Source organism: Elephantulus edwardii, unplaced genomic scaffold, assembly GCF_000299155.1.
Source record: "Elephantulus edwardii isolate Elephantulus edwardi_28Jun2011 unplaced genomic scaffold, EleEdw1.0 scaffold00144, whole genome shotgun sequence".
Classification (NCBI taxonomy): Eukaryota; Metazoa; Chordata; class Mammalia; order Macroscelidea; family Macroscelididae; genus Elephantulus; species Elephantulus edwardii.
In genome coordinates this window covers 1,691,722-1,714,046 of record NW_006399894.1, presented here as the reverse complement: position 1 = coordinate 1,714,046, position 22,325 = coordinate 1,691,722, and the positions used below count along the sequence as shown (strand labels likewise).

Here is a 22,325-nt window from a genome sequence, read left to right as displayed (position 1 = left end):
AAAAGCAATAATATTCCGAGTAGAGGTTCTAATAGTGGCATAAATCAAGTTACAGAGGGAAGGTGGTTCTTACGATAAATGGCCTATTGACTAGCACTTTGTCTATTATAGTGTAGAGGTTAGGAACCACAAGATGTAGAGCCTCCAGAATGTTTTTAGAGGCAATTAATCAAATGGGAGGAGATTGTCCATTCATCTCCCACAAAGCAGCTGGTGGACTCAAACCATGTGCCTTCAGTATTGCAGCATATCTTTTTACCACTAGATCACCAGAGCTATTACTGGTTTGATAGGAATGGGAAAATCCACAATTGTCTATTTAAAAGAGAAATATTAGGGTATGTGACATGAAGTAGCTAGCTTACACACTTTCATGAAAATAGTTGTTAGTGGGATAATTGTAAGGAAGGGAAGAAAAAACCACCCCATTATATAAATGAATGGAATATAATGTAAATAAAGGACTGTATGGAACACAATGTACATGCATGGAACAATGTATATGAATGATAAAAATATTAATAATAAAAAATAAAAAGAACGAACCTGTTACTGTATTTCAATCAATATTGCATTTTTAGGCACTCTTGAGAAATATTCTATAAATTATTGTTGTTGTTATGTGCCGTCGAGTCGTTTGCGACTCATAGCGACCCTATGCACAACAGCCCTAAACCCTGCTCTATCCTGCGCCAACCGCACTGCCTCTGACACACCCTTCCCGATTACCCCAGTCACCGAATCAATCCATCTCATAGAGGGTCTTCCCCTCCTTCGCTGTCCTTCCACCCTCCCAAGCATGATGTCCCTCTTCAAGGACCCGTCCCTCCTGGCAACATGTCTAACGTATGTCAGACGAAGCCCCAGAATCCTTGCCTCCAAGGAGTAGCTTGGTTTAATCCTCTCCAAGATGAATCTGTTTGTTTTCCTGGCAGTCAATGGTACATTCAGTACTCTTCTCCAGCACCACAGCTCAAAGGCATCAACTCTCCTTCTGATTATAAAATACCTGAGGACTAATAAATCTATCAAATACATACTCTGCTGTTTTTATTGTTAGGTGCCATCTAGTTAAGTATGACTAATAGCGACCCTATAAACAAAAGATATGAACCCTATTCTATCCTGTGCCATCCTTACACTTCCTAACACACAAGAGTCCATTGCAGCAGTCTCTATGTCAATCCACAGGGTTGAGGTTCTTGCTCTCCTTTGCTGACCCTCCACCCTTCCCAGCATCATGTCCCTCTCCAAGGAATAGTCCCTCTTGGAAATATGCCCAAAGTATGTGAGGCAAAGCCTCATCATTCTTTTCTCCAAAGAGCACTCTGGCTACACCCTCTCCAAGATATATCTGTTTTCTTGGCCATCCATGGGATGTTCAGTTTTCTTCTCCAATAGCATAGCTCAAAGGAGTAAATTCTATTTTTGTAATATTTGTTCATTATCCAGCTCTCAGATGCATAGCAAGTGATAGGAAAGACTATGGCCTGAATCAGATACACCTTAGTCCTCAAACTGGCATTATTACTTGTCCATACTTTGGAGAGGTACTTAACTTCAGATTTTCCCAGTGAAAATCATCTCCTTATTTCCTGACTGCTGGTATCAAGGGCGTTAATTGTGGATCCAAGCAAGATGAAGCTGTTGACATCCATCTTGATGTTGCCTGTTGGTCCGGTGGTAAGAACCTTTGTTTTCTTAATATTGAGATGCAATCCACACCTAAGACTACATTCCTTGATCTTCTACAACAAGCATTTCATGATATGCTCACTTTTAGCAAGCAAGGTTGTGTCATCTGCATAATGCAAATTATTGATGCATCTCCATCCAATTCTAATGCTACACTACTCTTCTTAGAGTCCATGCTCGGATAATTTGTTCAGCATACAGATTGCATAGGTATGAAGAAAGAATACAATCCTGACGCATTCCCTTCTCAATGTTAAACCATGCAGAGCTCCCCTGTTCTGTTCACAGAACAGCCTCCAGATATAGGTTCCTCATGAGCACAATTGAATGCTGTAGGACTCCCATTTTTCTCAATGCCAGCCACAACTTGTCATGATCCACACAGTCAAATGTCTTTGCATAGTCAATAAAGCCCAAATAGATATTCTTCTGGGATTCTTTATTTATAGCCAGGATCCATTTAACATTAGCAATGATATCCCTGGCACCATATTCCCTTCTAAATCCTGCTTGAGCTTCTGGAAGTTCCTTATCTGTGGTAGCTAGATTTTACTCCAGTTTGGAGCAGTTGGATTTTGGAGTGTAAATTGTTTTGGTTTACTTGAAAGTAATTGTGTTTGGGGAGAACATTTTTCTAAGTGGTATAGCACTTGTCTGTCAGTTTTCTGTACTGAGATAACTTGGGGTTGATGTGATACTGAAAGCTATGCTACTGGTGTGTCATGGCGGACAGGTTTTGGTGAAGCTCCCTGATTAAGACAGACTAGGAAGCAGGGTGAGCCATCTATTTCTTAAATAAAGGCCTTTGAAAATTCTATGAACACTAAAAAAAGTGAGGATACTCTACTATGGCTGTTATTAGTTAGTTGCTGTCCAATTGGTTCTAACTCATGGTAACCGCATATGTAATAGAACAGAACTACCCATTGAGGGTTGTTTTTTTAAAAAAAAATCTCTAGGGAAATAGATCATCAGTCCTCTTTCAATAATGGATTTGAATCAACAACATTCAGGCTAACAGTCAATCACAGATCATTTGTGCCACCTAGATCCCTGTACTCCTGTTATGTTCCTTTGAGTTGGTACTGACTGATAGCTGACCTGCTATCAGATTTTCAAAGACTGTAAATTGAATGAGAAGATCTTTCGTATTTTTGTGCCACAGAGTCACTGGTGAACTTGAATCATTTGCCTTTGAGCTGATAGTCCCACTCATTACCTCTAGGCCAGCATTACTCCCTACTGCAAGTGTTAATATAGTTGTTGTTATATTTTATTGAGTAGGAACTGACTCATACCTGACCTGCCAAAGGGAAAGGAAATAATTTAGGTTAAGAGTTCTGAAAGAACTATAAGACACAATGCAACATAACTCTGGAGACCTAAAGAGGAGGGGAGTGATATAGTTCAGTGGCAATATTTTCATGTGGGGAAATCAGTTGCCTTACCAAAAGCACCTCATGCACAGCCATTCACTCAAAAATGGCTAGAACAGTCTATTGACAGGGAATTGTCAGAAAGTTCAAGCTGGGTTTAGAGGAAGCTGTGGCATAAAGGATAGCATTGGTTATGTCAGATCAATCCTGGCTGAAAGCAGAGAACACCAGAAGAAATGTCTCTTTGTATTTTACTGACTATGCAAAGGCATTTGATGGTGTAGATCTTAACAAACTATGGCTAACACTGAGAAGAATAGAAATCCCAGAACACATAACTGTGCTCATATAAAATCTATACCTAGATAAAGAGGCAGTTGTTTGAACAGAGCAAGGGAACATTATATGATTTAAAATCAGGAAGGATGTGCATCAGGGATGTATCCTTTCTCTATACTTACTCAATATGGAGACTAAGCAAATAATTCATGAAGATAGACTCTATGAAGAGGAATGTGACATAAGGAAAGCTCATCAACAACCTGTGTTATGCAGATCACACAATCTTGCTTGCTAAGGACTTTAAACACTTGCTACATAAAAACAAGAACTAGAGTCTTCAACATGGATTACATCTCAATGCCAAAAAAAAAAAACCCCTCCTCACCCCTGTGCCAATAGACAACACCATGACAAATGGTGAGAGGACTGAAGCTGTCAATAATTTTATCTTGCTTCGATCAAGATCCCAGTCAGCACCATTGGTACCAGGAGTCAGGCCATCAGGAAACATATTGCAATCGACAAATCTTCTGTCAGGGACCTCTCCAAAATATTGAAGAGGAATGATGTCAGTGTGAAGACTAAAGTGCACCTGATTCATGGCAAAGTCTTTTCAACCACTTACTTCTTCTTGTTGTTACTGTTGTTATGTGCCATCGAGTCGTTTGCAACTCATAGCGACCCTATGTACAAGACCCCTAAATGCCGTTCTATCCTGTGCCAACCTCGCTGTCTCAAACACATTCATTCCCACCACTCCACTCACAGAATCTATCCATCTCATTGAGAGTCTTCCTCTCCTGCTCTGTCCCTCCACTCTCCCAAACATGATGTCCCTCTCCAAGGACCAGTCCCTCCTTGCAACATGCCCAAAGTATGTCAGATGAATCTTCAGAATCCTTGACTCCAGGTAACATTCTGGCTTCACCCTCTCCAGGACAAACCTGTTTGTTCTCCTAGCAGTCCATGGTATATTCAGTACTCTTCTCCATTTACTAGGCATCTGAAAACAAAGAATGAAAGAAAAAGAATTGATGCCTTTGAGTTCTGTTGGAGAAAAATACTGAATATCCCATGGACTCCCAAAACAGTAAACAGATGTGTCTTGTAAAAAGTATAGCAAGAGTGCTCCTTGTAGTCAAAGATGGCAAAACTTCATCCCTCAAACTGGGAATATGTTACTAGGAAAGGCCATTCTTTGGGAAAGGACATCATGCTTGAAAAGGTGGAGAGTCAGCAAAAGAGGACGATTCCCAACAAGACAGACTGACACAGTTACTGCAGCAATGGGTCAAGTGTGTCAGAGATGGTAAAGAAGACACAGGACAGAATTCAGATCTGTTGTTCATAGGGTCGCTATAAGTAGTGCTTGACTCAAAGACACCTACTATAATAACAAACATCAGTAATGTTTACTGATTGTTGTGTTGTTGTTATGTACCATTGAGTCGCTTGCGACTCATAGCAACCCTGTGTACAACAGCTGTAAACTCTGCTCTGTCCTGTGCCAATCTCACTGTCTCCGACATACCCATCCCGATTACCCCAGTCACTGAATCAATCCACCTCATAGAGGGTCTTCCCCTCCTGCGCCGTCCCTCCACCCTCCCAAGCATGATGTCCCTTTCCAAGGACCAATCTCTCCTTACAATATGACCAAACTATATCTGACGAAGCCTCAGAATGCTTGCCTCCAAGGAGCAGCCTGGTTTAACCCTCTTCAGGATGAATCTGTTTATTTCCTTAGCAGTCCGTGGTACCCTCAATACTCTTCTCCAGCACCACAGCTGAAAGGCATCAATTCTCCTTCTATCCTCCCTAGTCATTGTCCAACTCTCTGACGCATAACAAGTGACTGCAAAGGCCATGGCCTGTATCAGACACACCTTAGTCTCCAGAGAGACACTGAATACTTCTTATGATACCTAGACCGTGCTTCTCCATGATAAAGTCAACATTATTTTACAGTATTTGGAATCAATATATATTTTGTGGCTAATAAGCATTTCTCGAGTTTTAAATGCTATGGTTTATTTTATTCATATTTGGTGAGAATTCTTGGATTCCTATATTTTGCCATAGTTTAGGATTGGAGGACTCATCAACAATCTGTATTTTGTGAGTAAAACAACCTTCCTTGCTGATAGTGAAGAGGATTTAAAATGCTTGCTTCATAAGTTCAAATACTATAACCTTCAATATAAATTACATCATAACATCAAGAAAACAAAAGTCCTCATCAGTGTACCAATAGGTAACACCATGGTAAATGGAGAAAAGACTGAAACAGGCAACAATTTCATTTACTTACACCACAATCAACACCCTTGCTACTAGCAATCAAGAAACTAAAAGTGTGGAAATCTGCTGTCAAGGACATGTCCCAAGTATTAAAGAGTAATGATGTCAGTTTAACGACTAAAGTGTGCCTGATCCTAGCCATTTTTCAATTATTTACTACGCATCTGAGAGTTGAACAATGCCTAAGGTTGACAGAAGAAAAATTGATGTCTTTGACTTGTGGTGTTGGAGAAGAGCACTGAGTGTCCCATGGACTGCCAAAAGAACAAACGGATGCAACTTGGAGAATGTGCGACTAGTGTGTTCCTTGGAGGCAAGGATCATAAAGCTTTACCTCATATACCCTGGGCATGTTGTTAGGAAAAACCAGTCCTAGGAAAAGAACATCATGTTTGAAAAAGTGGAGAGCCAGTGAAAGAGAAGACCCTTAACAGGATGAATTGACACAGTACCTGTAACAATGGGCTCAATATATCAGAGACAGATGGTGAGGATGACAGAAGATTGAGGGCAGGGTTCCGATTCATTTATAGGGTCATTACAAGTCAGGTCAACTCAACATCACCTAATAACAACACAAAATATCTTGCTAACATTACTTATTTATTAAATGTCCTAGATTTTTCCCATAGGAATTTCAAGTATGTATCTGTGTTTTCTTTATTTAAATCTATCTTTGTTTGAGCACTTATTTCTGTAACAAAGTGTTCATATACATTTTGCATTTTTTTCTTCTAATCTTTCTCTGAAATTCATTCATCTTTTTCCCCCAAGAGCTCTGACTCTTTATCTACTGAAGAAATATATTTAGAATCTAAGATTTACGACCTAGATAATTTCATTTCTGATCCAGGCTCTGTCAATCAAAACAGCTAATATAATCATGGTTCATGAGCAGGCAGGCTTGCTATGAGTCAGAGCTGACTTGAGAGCAACTAACAACATACACAAGTACACACACACATACAGTGGTTCTGTTTCTCTTTTTTAATACTCATGCCACCTTTATATATATTGAAAATCATAAGCTTATATAAATGTCCAGTTCAAATACACCTGTAATAGTTGTTGCACTGAAACAACAATGACAGTGAAAAATCTTATTCTTTGTCCTCAAATATTTACTTTTTTCTATATAAGCAGGCTCCCTCCCAAGTTCTGCTTACCACTTTGAGCACCAACATTCTGTGCTGTGTGGTTCCTGTCACCATCAAACCTGTATAGACTTTCTGTCTGTTTGTTTTTTAATACCCATGTCAGGAACCTCCACAAAGTCACCTGTGGAAAATACTAAGGTCTAGCTGAGCCCTTTGGTCTTACTTTTCAGCTAGTTTTACTTACTTTTCAGATAGTTATCTTCCTTAAAATTATTTAGCTACAAACCTTAAAATTGTTTGCTGTTGTTGTTATTGTTGTTGTTGTTGTTGTTGTTAGGTGATGTCGAGCCATAGACGACTCATAGCAGCCGTATGAATGAAAGGCCAGAGTTATTCACAGAGTTTCTGGAGGCAAGCCATTTCGGAAGTGGATGCCACTCCTGCTTCCAAGCTTGTTTTAATTGGGAAGCTCCACCAAACACTGTCCACCATGGGTAATCACTATCACAGTTGGCACATCATTGTAAAAATGTTTAGCAGTCTCGAGTTACCTCTGTTCAGCAATGCATAGACCAGTACTATACCACCTAGAATAATGACAAAAAACAATTTGAACCAGGCCTGAGGGCCGTAGATTAAAATCACCCATGTTGGGCAGCATAACTTTCTGTCCACTAGGTCCATATAGCTCTCTCTATGTTGTCATTGTTATTGTTGTTAGGTGCCCTCGAGTCATAGACCACTCATAGCAACGCTATGAATGAAAGGGCTGAGTACTGTTCATAGAGTTTCCAGAGGCAAGCCATTTTGGAAGTGGATGCCACTCCTGCTTCCAAGCTTGTTTTAAATGGTAAGCTCCACCGAACTGTCCACCATGGGTAACCATTAGGAAGAAAATAAATATTTTGCAATTGTTGTGTACCATTGAGTCAGAACCAACCCATAACTGATGTTTCAGTGGGTTTTCAGAGGGAGTTAGTAACATAGGAGGAAACTGCCCATTCTTCTCCCAATGAGCAGCTGGGGGCCTCAAACTGCATGCCTTCAAGAATGCAGCATGGCTTCTTACTACTAGGTCATAGGCAAAAAGTTCACGTAACACAAGCCGAAGAGTATTTGCGGACTACATAGAATTTTCCAGCTTTACTCATGGATATTAATATTATTACTTTTTTGAAGCAACTCTCAAATTTTTGATAAGTGAATTAATATGTCCTAGTAATATGAGAGGTAAGATTTTCTATTAGACTCTCTTATTGCCATCAGGTCAGAACCACCTCATAACTGGCCCTCCAGCAGGATTCTAAGGCTGTCACATGCATGGGAAGAGACTCCTCAACTTTTTCTTGGGGAGCTAGTAAATTCAAACCACCAAAGAAGCACAACCTTTCAGTTAGCAGCACACTCATTACAGATGAAGCTACCAGAACTCCCTAAGATTTTCTAAACCTTGTGTCATAAAATACCTTTCTTTTGTTTTTAGAAGCTATTTCTCTTCCCTCTCCTTCACAGCTCTCTCTTCCAACATGCAAGACTGACCAGATAACTGTTTACTTGTGTTATATTGACAGCTCACAGTGATTCAACTGTATGAATCATAAGAAATCATGCATAACAATAAGAAGAATGAGAATTTCAGAACACATAATTGTGCTCATTCAGAATCTGTGCGTAGGCCAAGGAGCAGTCGTTTGAACAGAACATGCATGGTTTAAAATAAGGAAGGTATACGTCCTTTCACCATATTATTCAATCTGTATGCTGAGTAAATATTCAAGAAGCTGGACTATATAAAAAGAATATGGATTTAAGATTGGAGGAGATCTAATCAACAATCGGTGTTGTGCAGATGATGCTACCTTGCTTACAGAAAATGAAAAGGATTGAAGGTACTTACTGAAGAGATCAAAGATCTCTTTAGCCTTCAGTATTACACTTCAACATAAAGAAAACAAAAATCCTCACAGCTGTTCCAATAGACAACATTGTAATAAATGGAGAAATTTTGAGTTTGTTGAGGATTTCCTTTTATTTGGACCACAATTAACACCATGGAAGGTGAAATGAAAAAAATAAAAAGACATATTGCATTAGTTAAATCTTCTGTCAAGGATCCATTTTCAAGTGCTAAAGAGCAAGCTCAGATGGCAGTTTAAAGACTAAAGTAAGTCTGACCCAAGTTTTAGTATTTTCAATTGATTTGTATACATGTGAAAGTTAAACAATAAGCAAGGATTGAGTCTTTAAATTATGGTATCCGTGAGGACTATTTAGTACAACATAGACTACAAAAAACAAACAAAGAAACAAAAAAAACAAAAACCAAACCAAACCAAACAAAACCCAAAGATATTTTGGAAGAAGTACAGACAAAGTGTTCCTTGGAAGCAAGGATAGTGATACCTTATCTCATGTATATGGGTATGTTCTCAGAAGGGAAAGTTAGGAGGACTTGAAGCACTTGTTGCAGAAGATCAAGGAATGAAGCCTTCAGTATGGATTGCAACTCACTGTCAGGAAAACAAAGATTCTGACCATTGGACCAACAGGCAACATCATCATGAATGGAGAGGAAATTGAAACAGCTTCATCTGACCACTAACTCCACAAGGGGAAGCAGTCCCCATTAACAATATCCACAACACAAAACTGAGGTCAAATATGTTCTCACATTCCTGCACCTACTTCTACGAATCCTAACACCAACTGTCCATCCCACAGACTCATGATTATGGGGTTTATTAGGGAAACTAACAAGTTACAATTCAGGTGAGAAATAGGATACAGTTCAGTCAGGACAGCTTCTCAAGCATGCCTGTGTATTCTTCCATCTTCAGCCTCACAGCTTTAGGTAAGTGTTATAAAGCTCTCCAAGTCTTACCAATTATGCTATCAAGCAGAAAGTCTAGGCTTTGGCTCTGGCTCTGACTCTGTGAGGCAGCTCTTTCTCAGGGGGGTCTCTGGTTCTCTGCTATTGCTACCCTGTCTTCATCTCAGTCTGTTCTCTCTCACAGAGATCTCTCTTGCACTAAAGAACACATGCTGCATTCTCTACTTCTTTCTTATAGAGAGATTCTCATTTACTCTCTCTTAATCTGTTCAATTTAAATCTGATGAAATGGTAAGACCTCTGCCCTCATTAGCTAGTTGTTGTTGTTGTTGTTGTTGTTGTAATGTGCTGCCAAGTTGCCTGTGACTCAGTGCTTTATGTACAACAACCCTACACCTGCTCTAGCCTATGCCAATCTTATTGTCTCTGATACACCTACCCCCATTATCCCAGTCACTGAATGAATCCATCTCATCAAGGGTCTTCCTCTCTTGCACTGTCCTTCCACCCTCCCAAGTAAGATGTCCCTCTCCAAGGACTGGTCCCTCCTTGCAATGTGTCCAAAGTATGTCAGACAAAGTTTCAGAATCCTTACCTCCAAGGAGCAGCTTGGCTGCACCCTCTCTAGGATGAATCTGTTTGTTCTCTTAACAGGCCATAGGGTATTCAATACTCTTCTCCAGCATTACAGCTCAAAGGCATCAACTCTCTGTCATCCCTACACATTATTCAGATCTTTGATGCAAAGCAAATAATTCCAGACTATGGTCTGAATCAGGCACACTTTAGTCTCTAGACTGACATCGTTGCTCTTCAATACTTTGGAGAGGTTTCAGAGAGCAGACTTTCCCAATGTAATAAGTCTTTTAATTTCCTGGCTGCTGGTATCAAAAGTTAATTCTATATACATCTATTTTGTATTATTGCACTCAGTTATTTGACAAATGGACAAGGAAAACATTTATTAATAATAAATTAAAATTGTGCATCAGGTAAGTAATGAGTTGGAACCCACTCAATAGCCCTTAACAACAACAACAACAACAAATTTAATAGTGACAGTATGTGAAAGAACTCCAATAGTAATTTTCAGATGATTGTTATTGTTGTGTACCATTAACTCAGGAACCGACCCATACCTGACCCTCTGGTGGGTTTTCAGAGGCTGTTAATAGCACAGGAGAAGACGGCCCATCCTTCTCCCATGGAACACCTGGAGGACTCTAATCATGTGCCATTGGGATTGCAGCTCAGATGATACAATTTGGGGGAGGGGGATTATGAAATAAAAGGCAATATTGTTGTTGCTGTTAGGTGTCATCGAGTTGAGTACTACTCATAGCCTATTAACAACAGATCTGAACTCTGTCCTATCTAGTGCCATCCTCATCATCTCTGATACATTTAAGCTTATTGCTGTAGTCACTGTGTCAATCCATCTCATTGAGGATTTTCTTTTTGCTGACTCTCTACCTGTCAAAGAATTATATCTTTTAAAAAAATCACCCCTCCTAACAACATGCCCAAAATAAATAAGATTAAGCTTCACCATCCTTGCATCCAAGGAGCACTTTGGCTGCACCTTTCCCAAGGCATATCTGTTTGTTCTTTAAAGAGTTCATGGGATATTCAGTGCTCTTCTCCAATACCACAACGCAAAAGCATCATTCCATCTTCTGTCATCCTTAGTCATTGTCCAGCTCTCAGATACATAGCAAGTGATTGAAAAGACCATGACTTGAGTCAGATGCACCTTTGTCTTCAAACTGACATCATTGCTTCTCAGTAACTTGGAGAGATCCATGTCAGTGTACTTGCCCAGTGCAATAGGTCTCTTCATCTCCTAACTGCTGGGACCAACGGTGTTTGTTATGTATTCAAGTAAGATGAAATAATTAACAATCTCTCTCCTTTCTTCATCTACCATGATGTTGCTTATGGGTTCAATGGTAAGGATTTCTGTCTTCTTGATGTTAAGATGTAATCCATTCTGAAGGCTGTAGTCTTTGATCTTCTGCAGTGTTTCATGTCCTCCTCACTTTTCAACAAGCAAAGTTATGCTATCTGCATAGCAAAAGTTTTTGATGAGTTTTCCACCAATCCTAATGCCACATTCTTCTTCATAGAGACCAGTCTCTGGAAAGATTTCCTCAGAGTATTAATTAAATATGAAGAAATGATAGAGCCCTGTCGTGCACTTTTCTCAATTTTTTATACCATGCAGTATTCCCTTGCTCTTTTCAAACAACAGCTTCATGATCTAGGTATAGGTTTTGTATTAAGGGTTCTGGGGTTCACATTCTTCTTAATATTGGCCATAATGCAATTTTGGCAAAAATGTTCTCATTCTGTCTATCTGTCTATCTATCTATCTATCTATCTATCTATCTATCTATCTATCTATCTATCAGAACATATATAAGACACTTTGGTGGCTTAGTGGGTTGGCAGCAAAGCTGCCAACATATACAGTTCGAATCCACCACAGGAGAAGATGTGCAATCTTCTCCAGCATGATTTGCAGCCTCTGAAAAACTAATGGAGGGTTAGCTATGGGTTAGTTGCAATTCTATGACAATGAGAGGGGTTTGGGTTTTTGTTTAGTTTTAATATATATTAATTTGATCTAGGAATCGCTGGTGACTTTGTGATAAAGAGCTGCATTGCCAACCCAAAGGCAAGCAGTTGGAATCCACCAACTGCTTTGAAAGAGAATGACAGTCAATTTCCTATGTGATTTATGGCTTTAGGGCCCCTGGAGGGTCAACTGTGAATTGGTTCCCCATTTGATGGCACACAACAACAATCCAATCTAGGGAGCTCTGGCAGTTTAGCCCTAAGCAAGTTTCATGGCCATCCCAAAGGCCTGCCATCTCTGGAGACTCAAATCCACCAGGTGATCTGCAGGACAAAGAAGAACAATCTCCTCGGTTAAGATTTACAGCCTAGGAAACCCACGGGTGGATCCTTAAGAACTGGAACTAACTCCACAGCAGTGAGTCTTGAGTTTGGTTTTTGATCCAGTCTAGCCCCAGGTAGTCTTCTGTCCAAGTAATTCTCTATGTTAAATTTAGATCACATCCCTGTGAATAATAGAATAACTTTCAGCATTGCAAAGGCAAGTTCCAGGGACCTGTCTCTGCTGGCTCCTCTTTCACTCTATTCCTAACGGACAAAAACTACTAGAGGACACGCAGCAATCTAAAGCAACTGTACAGTACGCCTGTGTCTCCCTCTTTCGCCCCGGGGGCGGTGCCACCGAGCACCCGAGCACCCGTATCGCGGTGCTTTGGGAGCGAGCCAGGGCGTGTCTGGGGCGAGAGTTCTGCTTGGCTCTTCTCCAGGCTAAATAGATGAGGAGGCAAGGGTGCTCACCCTCGAGGTGGCGGCCCACATCCTCTCTGAAGACCTCCAATGTTCAGAGTCAGGAGGAGAGAGGGGAGGCGCCAGGGGTCCATGGTACATGCTGACTAAATGAACTGGGGCGTAGGCTGGAGGGCGGTTAGTAGTTGTTAGCCCAAGAAGTCACGCGCCAGCTGCAAACTCAAGTTTTACCGGGCCAAGTAGATAAGTAATTTGCGGCTTCTGCATGCTGTAAGTGCTTCAAGTTTTAGGACATTTGGGTGCCTTTCATTTTCCTTTGCGTATTCTCTAGTTTTAACATTTAGTGACGTCTACTTTACTGTGAGTGCTGCAACTTTCTACATAGCGTTACTGTGCTAGATTGCCTTTGCCCCAGTGTGTTACAGGCTAGAGAAAAGGAAGGGAAAGAATTGGCGGCGCTGGAACTTGTATTCGAAAATTATGGCATAGTTTCCACTAAGAAAAAAAAATTACGTAACAAAATTGAACTGAGAGACCTGTGGAGAGACGTGAAAAGACGTAGCAACATTAAAAAGTTACATTTCTCCCCCCTTTATTCTAAAGTACTTTTACGTGAAAGGCGTCATTTAGCAATGGTGTGTGTGTGTGTGTGTGTGTGTGTGTGTGTGTGTGTGTTGATGTATATGATGAACAAAACAAAAATCAAGTCCATTGGCATACAGTCATTCCCACCCACAGCAGCTCTATAGTAGAGAAGAAAGGCTCCATAGGGTTATCTAGACCATAAATCTTTTAGGGCGCTCCGACTGCCACATCCTTCTCCCTTGGCTGGTGGGTTGGAACCCCACACCTTTTAGTGAGCACCCGAGCGTTTTAATGAATGTTCACCAGGACTTATGTAATTTTTAGATTATGTCTAGGCATAATATCTAGGCATAGCAAGGGAGTTGAGATCTTGGCTTTTAGAGAGCGCCAAGAGCCAAGGGCCTTCTTTCTTTACGTGGGGCGCCCCTCCCGGCGCCAGGCGCGCCCAGCCCCGCTGGGAGGCGCCCGCCGCGGCCGCACAAGTGTGACCCACGTCTGCTCCTCTCTAGCCTGGAACGCGCTCTGCGCCCGCTCACGCACCCCGCCGCGAGGGCGTGACACAGCGCCGGAGTCGAATTACAGGCCCCAATTAACATATGAATTTGACTGACTAAAAAGAGGGAAGAGGTTAAAAAAAAAAAGAGAGAGAATCTAAGAGGATGCCGCCGACCTCGACTTGGGTGCGCTGGAACTTTTCCCCGGGTGTAAAAACTCTTTGATTGGCTACTCGCACGCGCCGGCCGGCGCCCTCCATTGGCTGAGCAGACACGCGACCGGCGCGAGGAGGGGGCTGGGAGAGGAGCGGGGGAGACACACTGGCGCGTGCCGCTTTTTAAAGGGGCGCAGCGCCTTCAGCAACCGGAGAAGCTCGGTTGCACGCGACTTGGTGTGTGATCTCGTCGTGGGTGGGGGAGGGTCAAGGAGGGGGGGAAAAACATATCTATATAATAAGACTTTGCAGAAGAGACCCGGCAAGGGTTTTTTACTGAACAATTTTGCAAACGCGTCCTCTGTCCCTGAGCCTCCGCGCTTCTGCAGTGCAATGTCCCGCCTGCTGAATGCTGAAGAGTGGGCAGAAGTAAAGGAGTTGGGGGACCACCATCGCCATCCCCAGCTGCATCACCACCCTCAGCCGCCTCCGCCACAACCACCTGCGACCCTGCAGGCGAGAGAGCATCCAGTCTACCCGGCTGAGCTGTCCCTACTGGACAGCACCGACCCACGCGCCTGGCTGGCTCCCACCTTGCAGGGCCTCTGCTCGGCACGCGCCGCTCAGTACTTGCTACATTCCCCGGATCTGGGTGCCTCTGAGGCCGCAGCGCCCCGGGACGAGGAGGACACCCGAGGAGACCTGGGGAGGCGGAGCGGCGGCAGCGGCAGCAGCGGCAGCAGCAAGAGCCCTGGGCCGGTGAAAGTGCGGGAACAGCTGTGCAAGCTGAAAGGCGGGATGGCGGTGGACGAGTTGGGCTGCAGCCGCCAGCGCGCCCCTTCTAGCAAACAGGTGAACGGGGTGCAGAAGCAGAGGCGGCTGGCGGCCAATGCCAGAGAGAGGCGCAGGATGCATGGGCTGAACCACGCCTTCGACCAGCTGCGCAATGTTATTCCCTCTTTCAACAACGACAAGAAGCTGTCCAAGTACGAGACCCTGCAGATGGCCCAGATCTACATCAACGCCTTGTCTGAGCTACTGCAAACGCCCAGCGGCGGGGAGCAGCCGCCTCCACCACCAGCCTCTTGCAAGAGCGACCACCACCACCTGCGCGCAGCCGCCTCCTATGAAGAGGGCGCGGCCACGGCAGCTGCGACCGGGGCTCCGGTGGTCCAGGGAGGAGGACAGCGGCCCGGGGCGCCTGGGAGCTGCCGGACTCGTTTTGCTGCCCCGACCTCCGCTGGAGGGTACTCGGTACAGCTGGACGCTCTGCACTTCTCGACTTTCGAGGACAGTGCCCTGACGGCTATGATGGCGCAAAAGAACCTGTCGCCTTCGTTGCCCGGGGGCATCCTACAGCCGGTGCAGGAAGAAAGTAGCAAAACTTCGCCCCGGTCCCACAGAAGCGACGGGGAGTTTTCCCCTCACTCCCATTACAGTGACTCCGATGAGGCAAGTTAGGAAGGTGTCAGAGACCCTGCAAACTGAGAAACAAAAACGTCCTTTTCCCAGTGCGCGGGACGCCTCACAGCTAGATTCCCGCACTCTTTAATTTTCCTCCTGCTATGATCGTTGTTTAGCAACGACTTGGCTTCAGATAGCAGCTACGTTTGTTGGGTTGCCCGGCTCTCCCTCAACTTCCAATGGTCCAAATTGTTGATGAAAACCCTCTATTAAAGTTTTATCCTTTCCTTCCACATCTGCTCCCTTGTAGGTAGATAAAGAATGTCTATGGCATTATTCTGGTCCCCATACGCTGCTAAAACGTCACATCTCTTCTGTCACTGGTTTAGGTTTCAATTATGTTATGTCCTGGACATCCTCAACCCCTACGTGTTGTGCGCGCTCACGTATGAAAGTCTTCCGAAGTCGTTTCCCAAAATGAGTCAGGAAATGCGCAATTGATGCTTATAGCGTGAATAACTTTTGACTGTGGAACTGTTAGGAAACAGGGAACTTTAAGATTTATATGTTGTATATGTATGCCCAATCTCAAGAACGTTTGGCGTCTTCTAGGAAACGGCGTACGCACTTTATCAGCCGCTATTGTGGCTAAGGAAAAACTCAACTGCCAATTGCAGACCAGTTTTGCCTTTTTAAAAAGAAAAACAAACAAACAAACAAACCCCAAACAAACCCTGAAACTATAGCCACTTATAATGCTTAAACTCCTTGCAGGTATTTGTTTAAAAATGGGGGGAAAATAAAAACACAACTTAGTAGTGTCAAAAGCATTTGCTCAATTTTATTTTGCTTGGTTAATGTTAGAAAACTTATTTATTATTGAGTGTTTGCTACTATTTCTACTTGTCTTGGTTGGTTCAAGTTGGTGGGTTTTTTTTTTTACATTTTCTATTAAAATAATTTTATTTTGATTTAGCAAAGCCAATTACCATTGTTTTATGTATTTACTTTTGCAACTGATGACAATAAAAGTGAACAGTGACTTCTTTGTTATTTATTTATTGCACTCTATTAGAAGCGTTGAAAAATGTCTCCTGGCAAATGGATGCAATGTAAGCATTTCATTTAGAATATATTAACCTTGTTACTCGCACTATGAATCCCTACATGGAAATGCACTGGAGTGTTGGAGTGTTGTACTGGGTTCTTTCCAGTCTTACTTACTACTCTTAGACCAAATAATTTCTGCAAGGAGAAACACGTGTATCGGGTCTCTTTAGGGTATAGTACCTAATAACAAAGTAGAATCAGGAATAGTGGATTTTAACAGGGTCTGTTAATCTCATTGCACAAAAACTTTAACCAAGCAGAAAGCTTTTCTGGAATAGGACACACAATACAAACTTATTTTCTTTCTCTCTCTCACCTCTCTTTTCCTTCATCTTCTTTCTCTCTCTTCTTTTCTCTCTCAACCTCTTTCTTTAAGAGTTTGTGGTGTGTAGAGAAGGGGAAAGAACTTGTCAGGGGAAAAGGAGTTGGGGTTCACTGATATTCTTTAAACCATGAATTTTTTACCTAGAATTTATCAACTTCTTTTTACATAGTCATTTTCTGGTTTTAAAGAATTCTCCTTTTGCCAATACAAACCTAATGCTTGTTTTTGTTTTAACCTTCTAGATTTAAGTTGTATGTAGAAACCATTTACTTGTGTGTTTTAGTCAGTTGCCGAAACAATAGGGTTCACTCATTCATTCCGCAGGTATTGTGCGTCTCAGGAACATACATTTGAAAACAGCAATGCCTTACTTATAGTGATGGGTAGTATGGAAGGTACCCATAACCAATCATAGCATTATGAGAATGGGACAATTTATTAAACTAAAAATTCTTGGACACTGGGAAGAATAAAGCATGGCTAGTCTAGGGAGGTTGATTGTAAACCAGATCACATTTTGCTTTTGCATTGGGGATAATAAATGCCAAGAGGCATGGAAGGTCACCAAGAAGAGAGGAAAAGCTAATTGAATCCCTCCTAAATTCTATTTGCACACCTTGAAAAGAGCACCACATATTGAGTTTGGGAGAGGAAAAAATAATGGGAGTGGAGGGGCTGGTCTTGAGTAGGGCAGAACCAGCATTTACCTGACCACTAGGTATATATATGTATATCTATCCCAGGCATTGGGCTGCAGGGCGTCCAGGAAAGCGGAGAGTCTCTGCCAATTCTCCTGGAGTGGAGAGCAGCAGCTCATGACACTATCCAGGGGCAGAAATAATGCACCTGTCCCTTAGATAACCTTTTGCACCCGTGGAGTTTTCAGCACTCCTGATAAACATCAGGAATCTTCAGGCTGCTGAATAAACCAAGAGATTGCTTCTAACACATTTCCATTTCACTCTTAATAGGCAAATTTAAGGGAGGTGGGAGTGCAGCAACCTTACACACTGAGAACACGTGTATTTATACTGGTATTTGGTTTGATGTGGTTGTTTGCACAACAAAAGAGAAAAACAGCTGAATTATTTTACCTGTTGAGTCTAAGTGGGCAAAATAGGGGGGAAATGGTGATCTATTTTTCATAGCAAAAAATAATATCTAATTTATATTTCAAAATTACTTATGCTCATTTATTTTAACTATCGACAAAAAAGCTCTACCTGTTTTTAAAAAGCTACTGTTCTATTAGTAAGTGCTTAGAAAATATAAAATAGAAAAAATTTTACAGACGATATCCTTACATCTTTATTTTATAAATGAAGACCCCACTGTCTCTAACTTAACCCCAAATCCATCTCCAAAAAGTGTCATTATCAAGACTTGATTTTTAATACCACTGTCCACCAAGCCAAAATGCTCACAAATTTTTCTTCTTAGAAAACTGATAGCTAGGATAAGAGATACAAAATTGTTTATATTAGTGCTTTTCTTTGTCCTACTCTTAGGGAGATAGTGATACTTTTGGAGTATCAGTAGTATTATATGTTAATTGGAAATGACTTCATCTTCAAATAAGGATGCATTTTTTTTCACAAAAGAAAATTAATCCCAACAATAGCAAACTAGAGGGCTATATCACATTGGTTGCAAAGTGAGAAAGAATTCTTCTACACTTATCAGCCATGCACACAAAGCCCAATCGCTTTGTGCTAAATTGAATGTTCAAAGTTCAAGTGAGGACTTTAACCTCTTTTCTTTCCTCCATTCTGCTTCTTTCTTTCTTTCTTTTCTTGATGCTGGCATTTCTTTCAAAGAGATGCACAATCACATTTCCATTTTAAGGTTCTGCTATAAAGTTTGCATAACAAACGTTTGGCAGCTCGCTCTCTTACACTCCATTAACAAGCTGTAACATATAGCTGCAGGTTTCTATAATCTCATTAATATTTTGGAAACTTGAATATTGAGTATTTCTGAGCGCTCATTCCCCATATGCCAGAGCACTCCTGCCATGCTGACTGGTTCCTTTCTCTCCATTATTAGCAATTAGCTTCTACCTTCCAAAGTCAGATCCAAGTATCCAAGATACTAGCAAAGGAATCAACTCTGTGTGGAAGCTAAGCATGCTTAATATCACCCAAACAAACAAAGAGGCAACATTTTTTCAAGTAATGAAGATAAATAAATCCGTTTAGTCCTTTGGACACTGCTGGTGCCTTCTAGAATTTGTATACTTTAAGCAGCTAGCTTTATATTCGATCTTTGCCTCCCACTCACCACCACTTTTATTTGTGTAGGGTTTTGGCTCGCCACACTTTGGGAAACTTATTTGATTTCACGGAGAGCTGAAGAAAGATTATTTTTGGCAACAGAGACGTTTAAACACGTTCTTTATGGTACAGATCTAACTGGGGGTCCAACTTCAGAAAAAAGGGGAGGGGGAGTGTGATTTTCTTAGTTTTAACTGATAGGAGACCAATACTTTTGTAAGGCCTGGCTTCTGACTGATTTTACATATTCAAAGCTAAATGTCTGGTCATTATTGAAGAAAGTGATTCTCACCTCCTTGTGTGTTTTGAACCCAAAGAGAACTTAAGGTAGCCAATTCCTCAATTACAGTCTAGACTTCTCAGTTGCAATCTGGAAAAACCTATGAGTGCGGGCACCAGGGAAAGGTGACCTCTGAGTGAGCTGCCTGCAGTCGGTTTTGTGCAAAGGGGAAATGGGCTGGGGGCGTGTGTATAATAAAGGTGAAAGTTTTCCTCTGTATTGCCTCTCGCTCACCGCCCTCACCGCTAAGCCGGGCAGAGTTCCAGACGCCTGCCACCGAGGGCCCTGCCCTCCTCCTGCTATGCCCCTCTAACAAGAGGAGGCGCAAGGAGCAGAGAATGGGTTAAACCCGAGGATGCAGGGGAGGAGAAAAGTCGAGCAAGATAAAGAAAAGGACAGGAACCAAGAAGCGTGGGGGTGGCTTGCCGTAATGTGAGTGTTTCTTAATTAGAGAAGGCCTGACAATAGACGGGCTGGCAGAGGCTCCTGGCCGTGGTGCGGAGCGTCTGGAGCGGAGCACGCGCTGTCAGCTGGTGAGCGCACTCTCCTTTCAGGCAGCTCCCCGGGGAGCTGCACAGCCACATTTAACACCATCATCACCCCTCCCCGGCCTCCTCAACCTCGGCCTCCCCCTAGTCGACAGCCTTCCCCGGCCCCCCACTGGCTGAGCTCACAGAAGCGAGCCACTCTCGCCGCCTCCCGCACTCGGTCAGGGCCCCTCTCTTCCCCCAACTTCGCAGCGGGAGCCGCCACTGCCCACTGCACCTCCCAGCAACGAGACAGTCAAGAAAAAGAAGCAGCGCAAAGTTTAAGTCAAGCAATGCCAAGGGGAGGGGAGACTGGAGGCGGCGGCGGCGGGGAAAGCTGTGAGGTTGTCCAGGAAAAGCTGGGCCCGGGGGCTGAGTCACCTGAAGCATTGAACCAGCTCAAGGAAGCCTTGGGGTCCTCCAGAGCAAGCGATTGCCCCGAAGTTGCAAATGCGCTCCCCCTGACCCATTGCCACTGCTGGACTGGAGCTGATAGTTGGAGATCCACACCAATGACACATTTCCTCTATCTGTCCATTATTCTAAAGGAAGAGGGTTGGGGTGGGAAGGATGCTTTTAAAGTTCTCTGGGCTTAAATGTTAATTGAAAGCAGCAGTGCATTTACTCACCCAATCTGGGGCTCTGACACAAGTGTCTGTCTTATTTTACTTTGGTCCCTCAAGCAAAGCAGAGTTAAGCATTTTGTGTGAAGATTTTAGACATGTCTTCATCCCAGGGCATCCCAGAAACATCTCGTTTGTGTTTCAGCCTTGCTTTCACTGGTCCAGAACAAACAAACAAACAAAACAAAACCCCTAAATAAAATTGACAGAACAGTCTTGCCAGATAAATTGCTAGGCCAGGCTCATTATACATGTTCATACTCTTCCCCCTGAAAAATCTTTAAGTTCCTCTACAGAGATAAAAACCAAGATAGTATTCAATGTAACTGTTGTTGCTGTTGTTGTTATGTCATTGAGTCACCTGCGACCCACAGAGACCCTATGTAAAACAGCTCTGAACCTGCACTGTCCTGAGCCAGTCTCACTGACTCCAATGTACCTAAACCTATTGCCCAGGCTACTGTGTCAAGCCGTCTCATTCTCATTGGTATCTTTCTTTCCTGTGCCTTTCCTCTACCCTTCCAAGTATGATGTCCTTCTCCAACTATTAACACTTCTTAAATATCTGTGTTTGGAAGCAGGAGTAGCAACTACTTCCTAGACAACATGCCTCTGGAAACTCTATGAACTTAGAGAAACCGTGGTAGGTATTGGGTTCATCGGATCGCTATGAGTTGTGCTCGACTCAGTGGCGATCAACAACAACAATATATCTGTGTACATTTTAATGCATATGATAAAAGAGTTAAGAGATCTGATAAAAGCAGTGGCATTCTAATGACCAGCTGGTTCCCTAGGTATCTTGGAGAAAATGAAGGGAAGTGCGGCCTAACATCTGGGTTTGCAGCTTTGGATTTTCTCAAGTCAGATGTCTTGCTGTCTTTGACCTCTGGCCACTTATTTACATCTTCTAAAGACAACTTTCCACCATTTTTTTCTGCCTCCCTGCTCCTCCAGACTCTCAGACCTGAAGTCCTTATGGAAAAAAGGTTAGGATGGGAGGGAATCTCATGTATTTGTGATAACACTTACATGGGTACAAGTGGAAGAGTAGCAGGACACATTCTTCATTCTTTCTCCCTGAAAGGCTGCAAGACTAGAAAGTTTGTGACATCTTAGGGCTTAAGGTTGATCAGATGGTAAAAGACAAATTCTCTTTCTTTTCACTGTCTGCTAAAAACTGTCATGTAGAAATATACAAGATTGTTGCTTTATTTTAAATACTCTTCTTAACAAAGATGTTAAACTGAGGAAGAAGAGAGCAAGTCAAGGAAGAATCTTAGGAATAGGCATACAGATGCCCAGATAAATTTCAGGCAAGTAGGACTTAGAACTACATTTAGAAAAACAAAGGCTTTAAAACATTTATTTTAGACACTTTCTTGAGATTGTCTGTGAAAATGGACATTACCTAATTTTTCTTTTGTCTCCTTTTATAATATTTTTAAAGTAGAAGCAGATAATTTAAGTTTCTTTCATCCCAAGAGTCTAATGAATTTAGTTGCTTTTAGGCTATGTGGCCTGGGACTATATGCCTTAGGCCTAAGAAGACTCAGCTCTAAAGAAATACTAACTGCCCTGGTAGGCAAAAGAGCAACAGTCTGGGAGGTACAAGGCATTTAGGCATTTATCCATCAAACAAAA

The 22,325-nt window shown here is 42.4% G+C and overlaps 1 protein-coding gene across 1 annotated transcript; it reads left to right on the top strand.

The window, feature by feature from the left end:
- Positions 1-14,503: 14,503 nt before the first annotated feature.
- ATOH1 (atonal homolog 1 (Drosophila)) lies at positions 14,504-15,667 on the top strand. Its single transcript, XM_006894478.1, has one exon. The coding sequence runs from the start codon at positions 14,533-14,535 to the stop codon at positions 15,598-15,600; it is 1,068 nt and encodes a 355-aa protein (XP_006894540.1). The 5' UTR covers positions 14,504-14,532; the 3' UTR covers positions 15,601-15,667.
- The last annotated feature ends 6,658 nt before the right edge of the window (positions 15,668-22,325 follow it).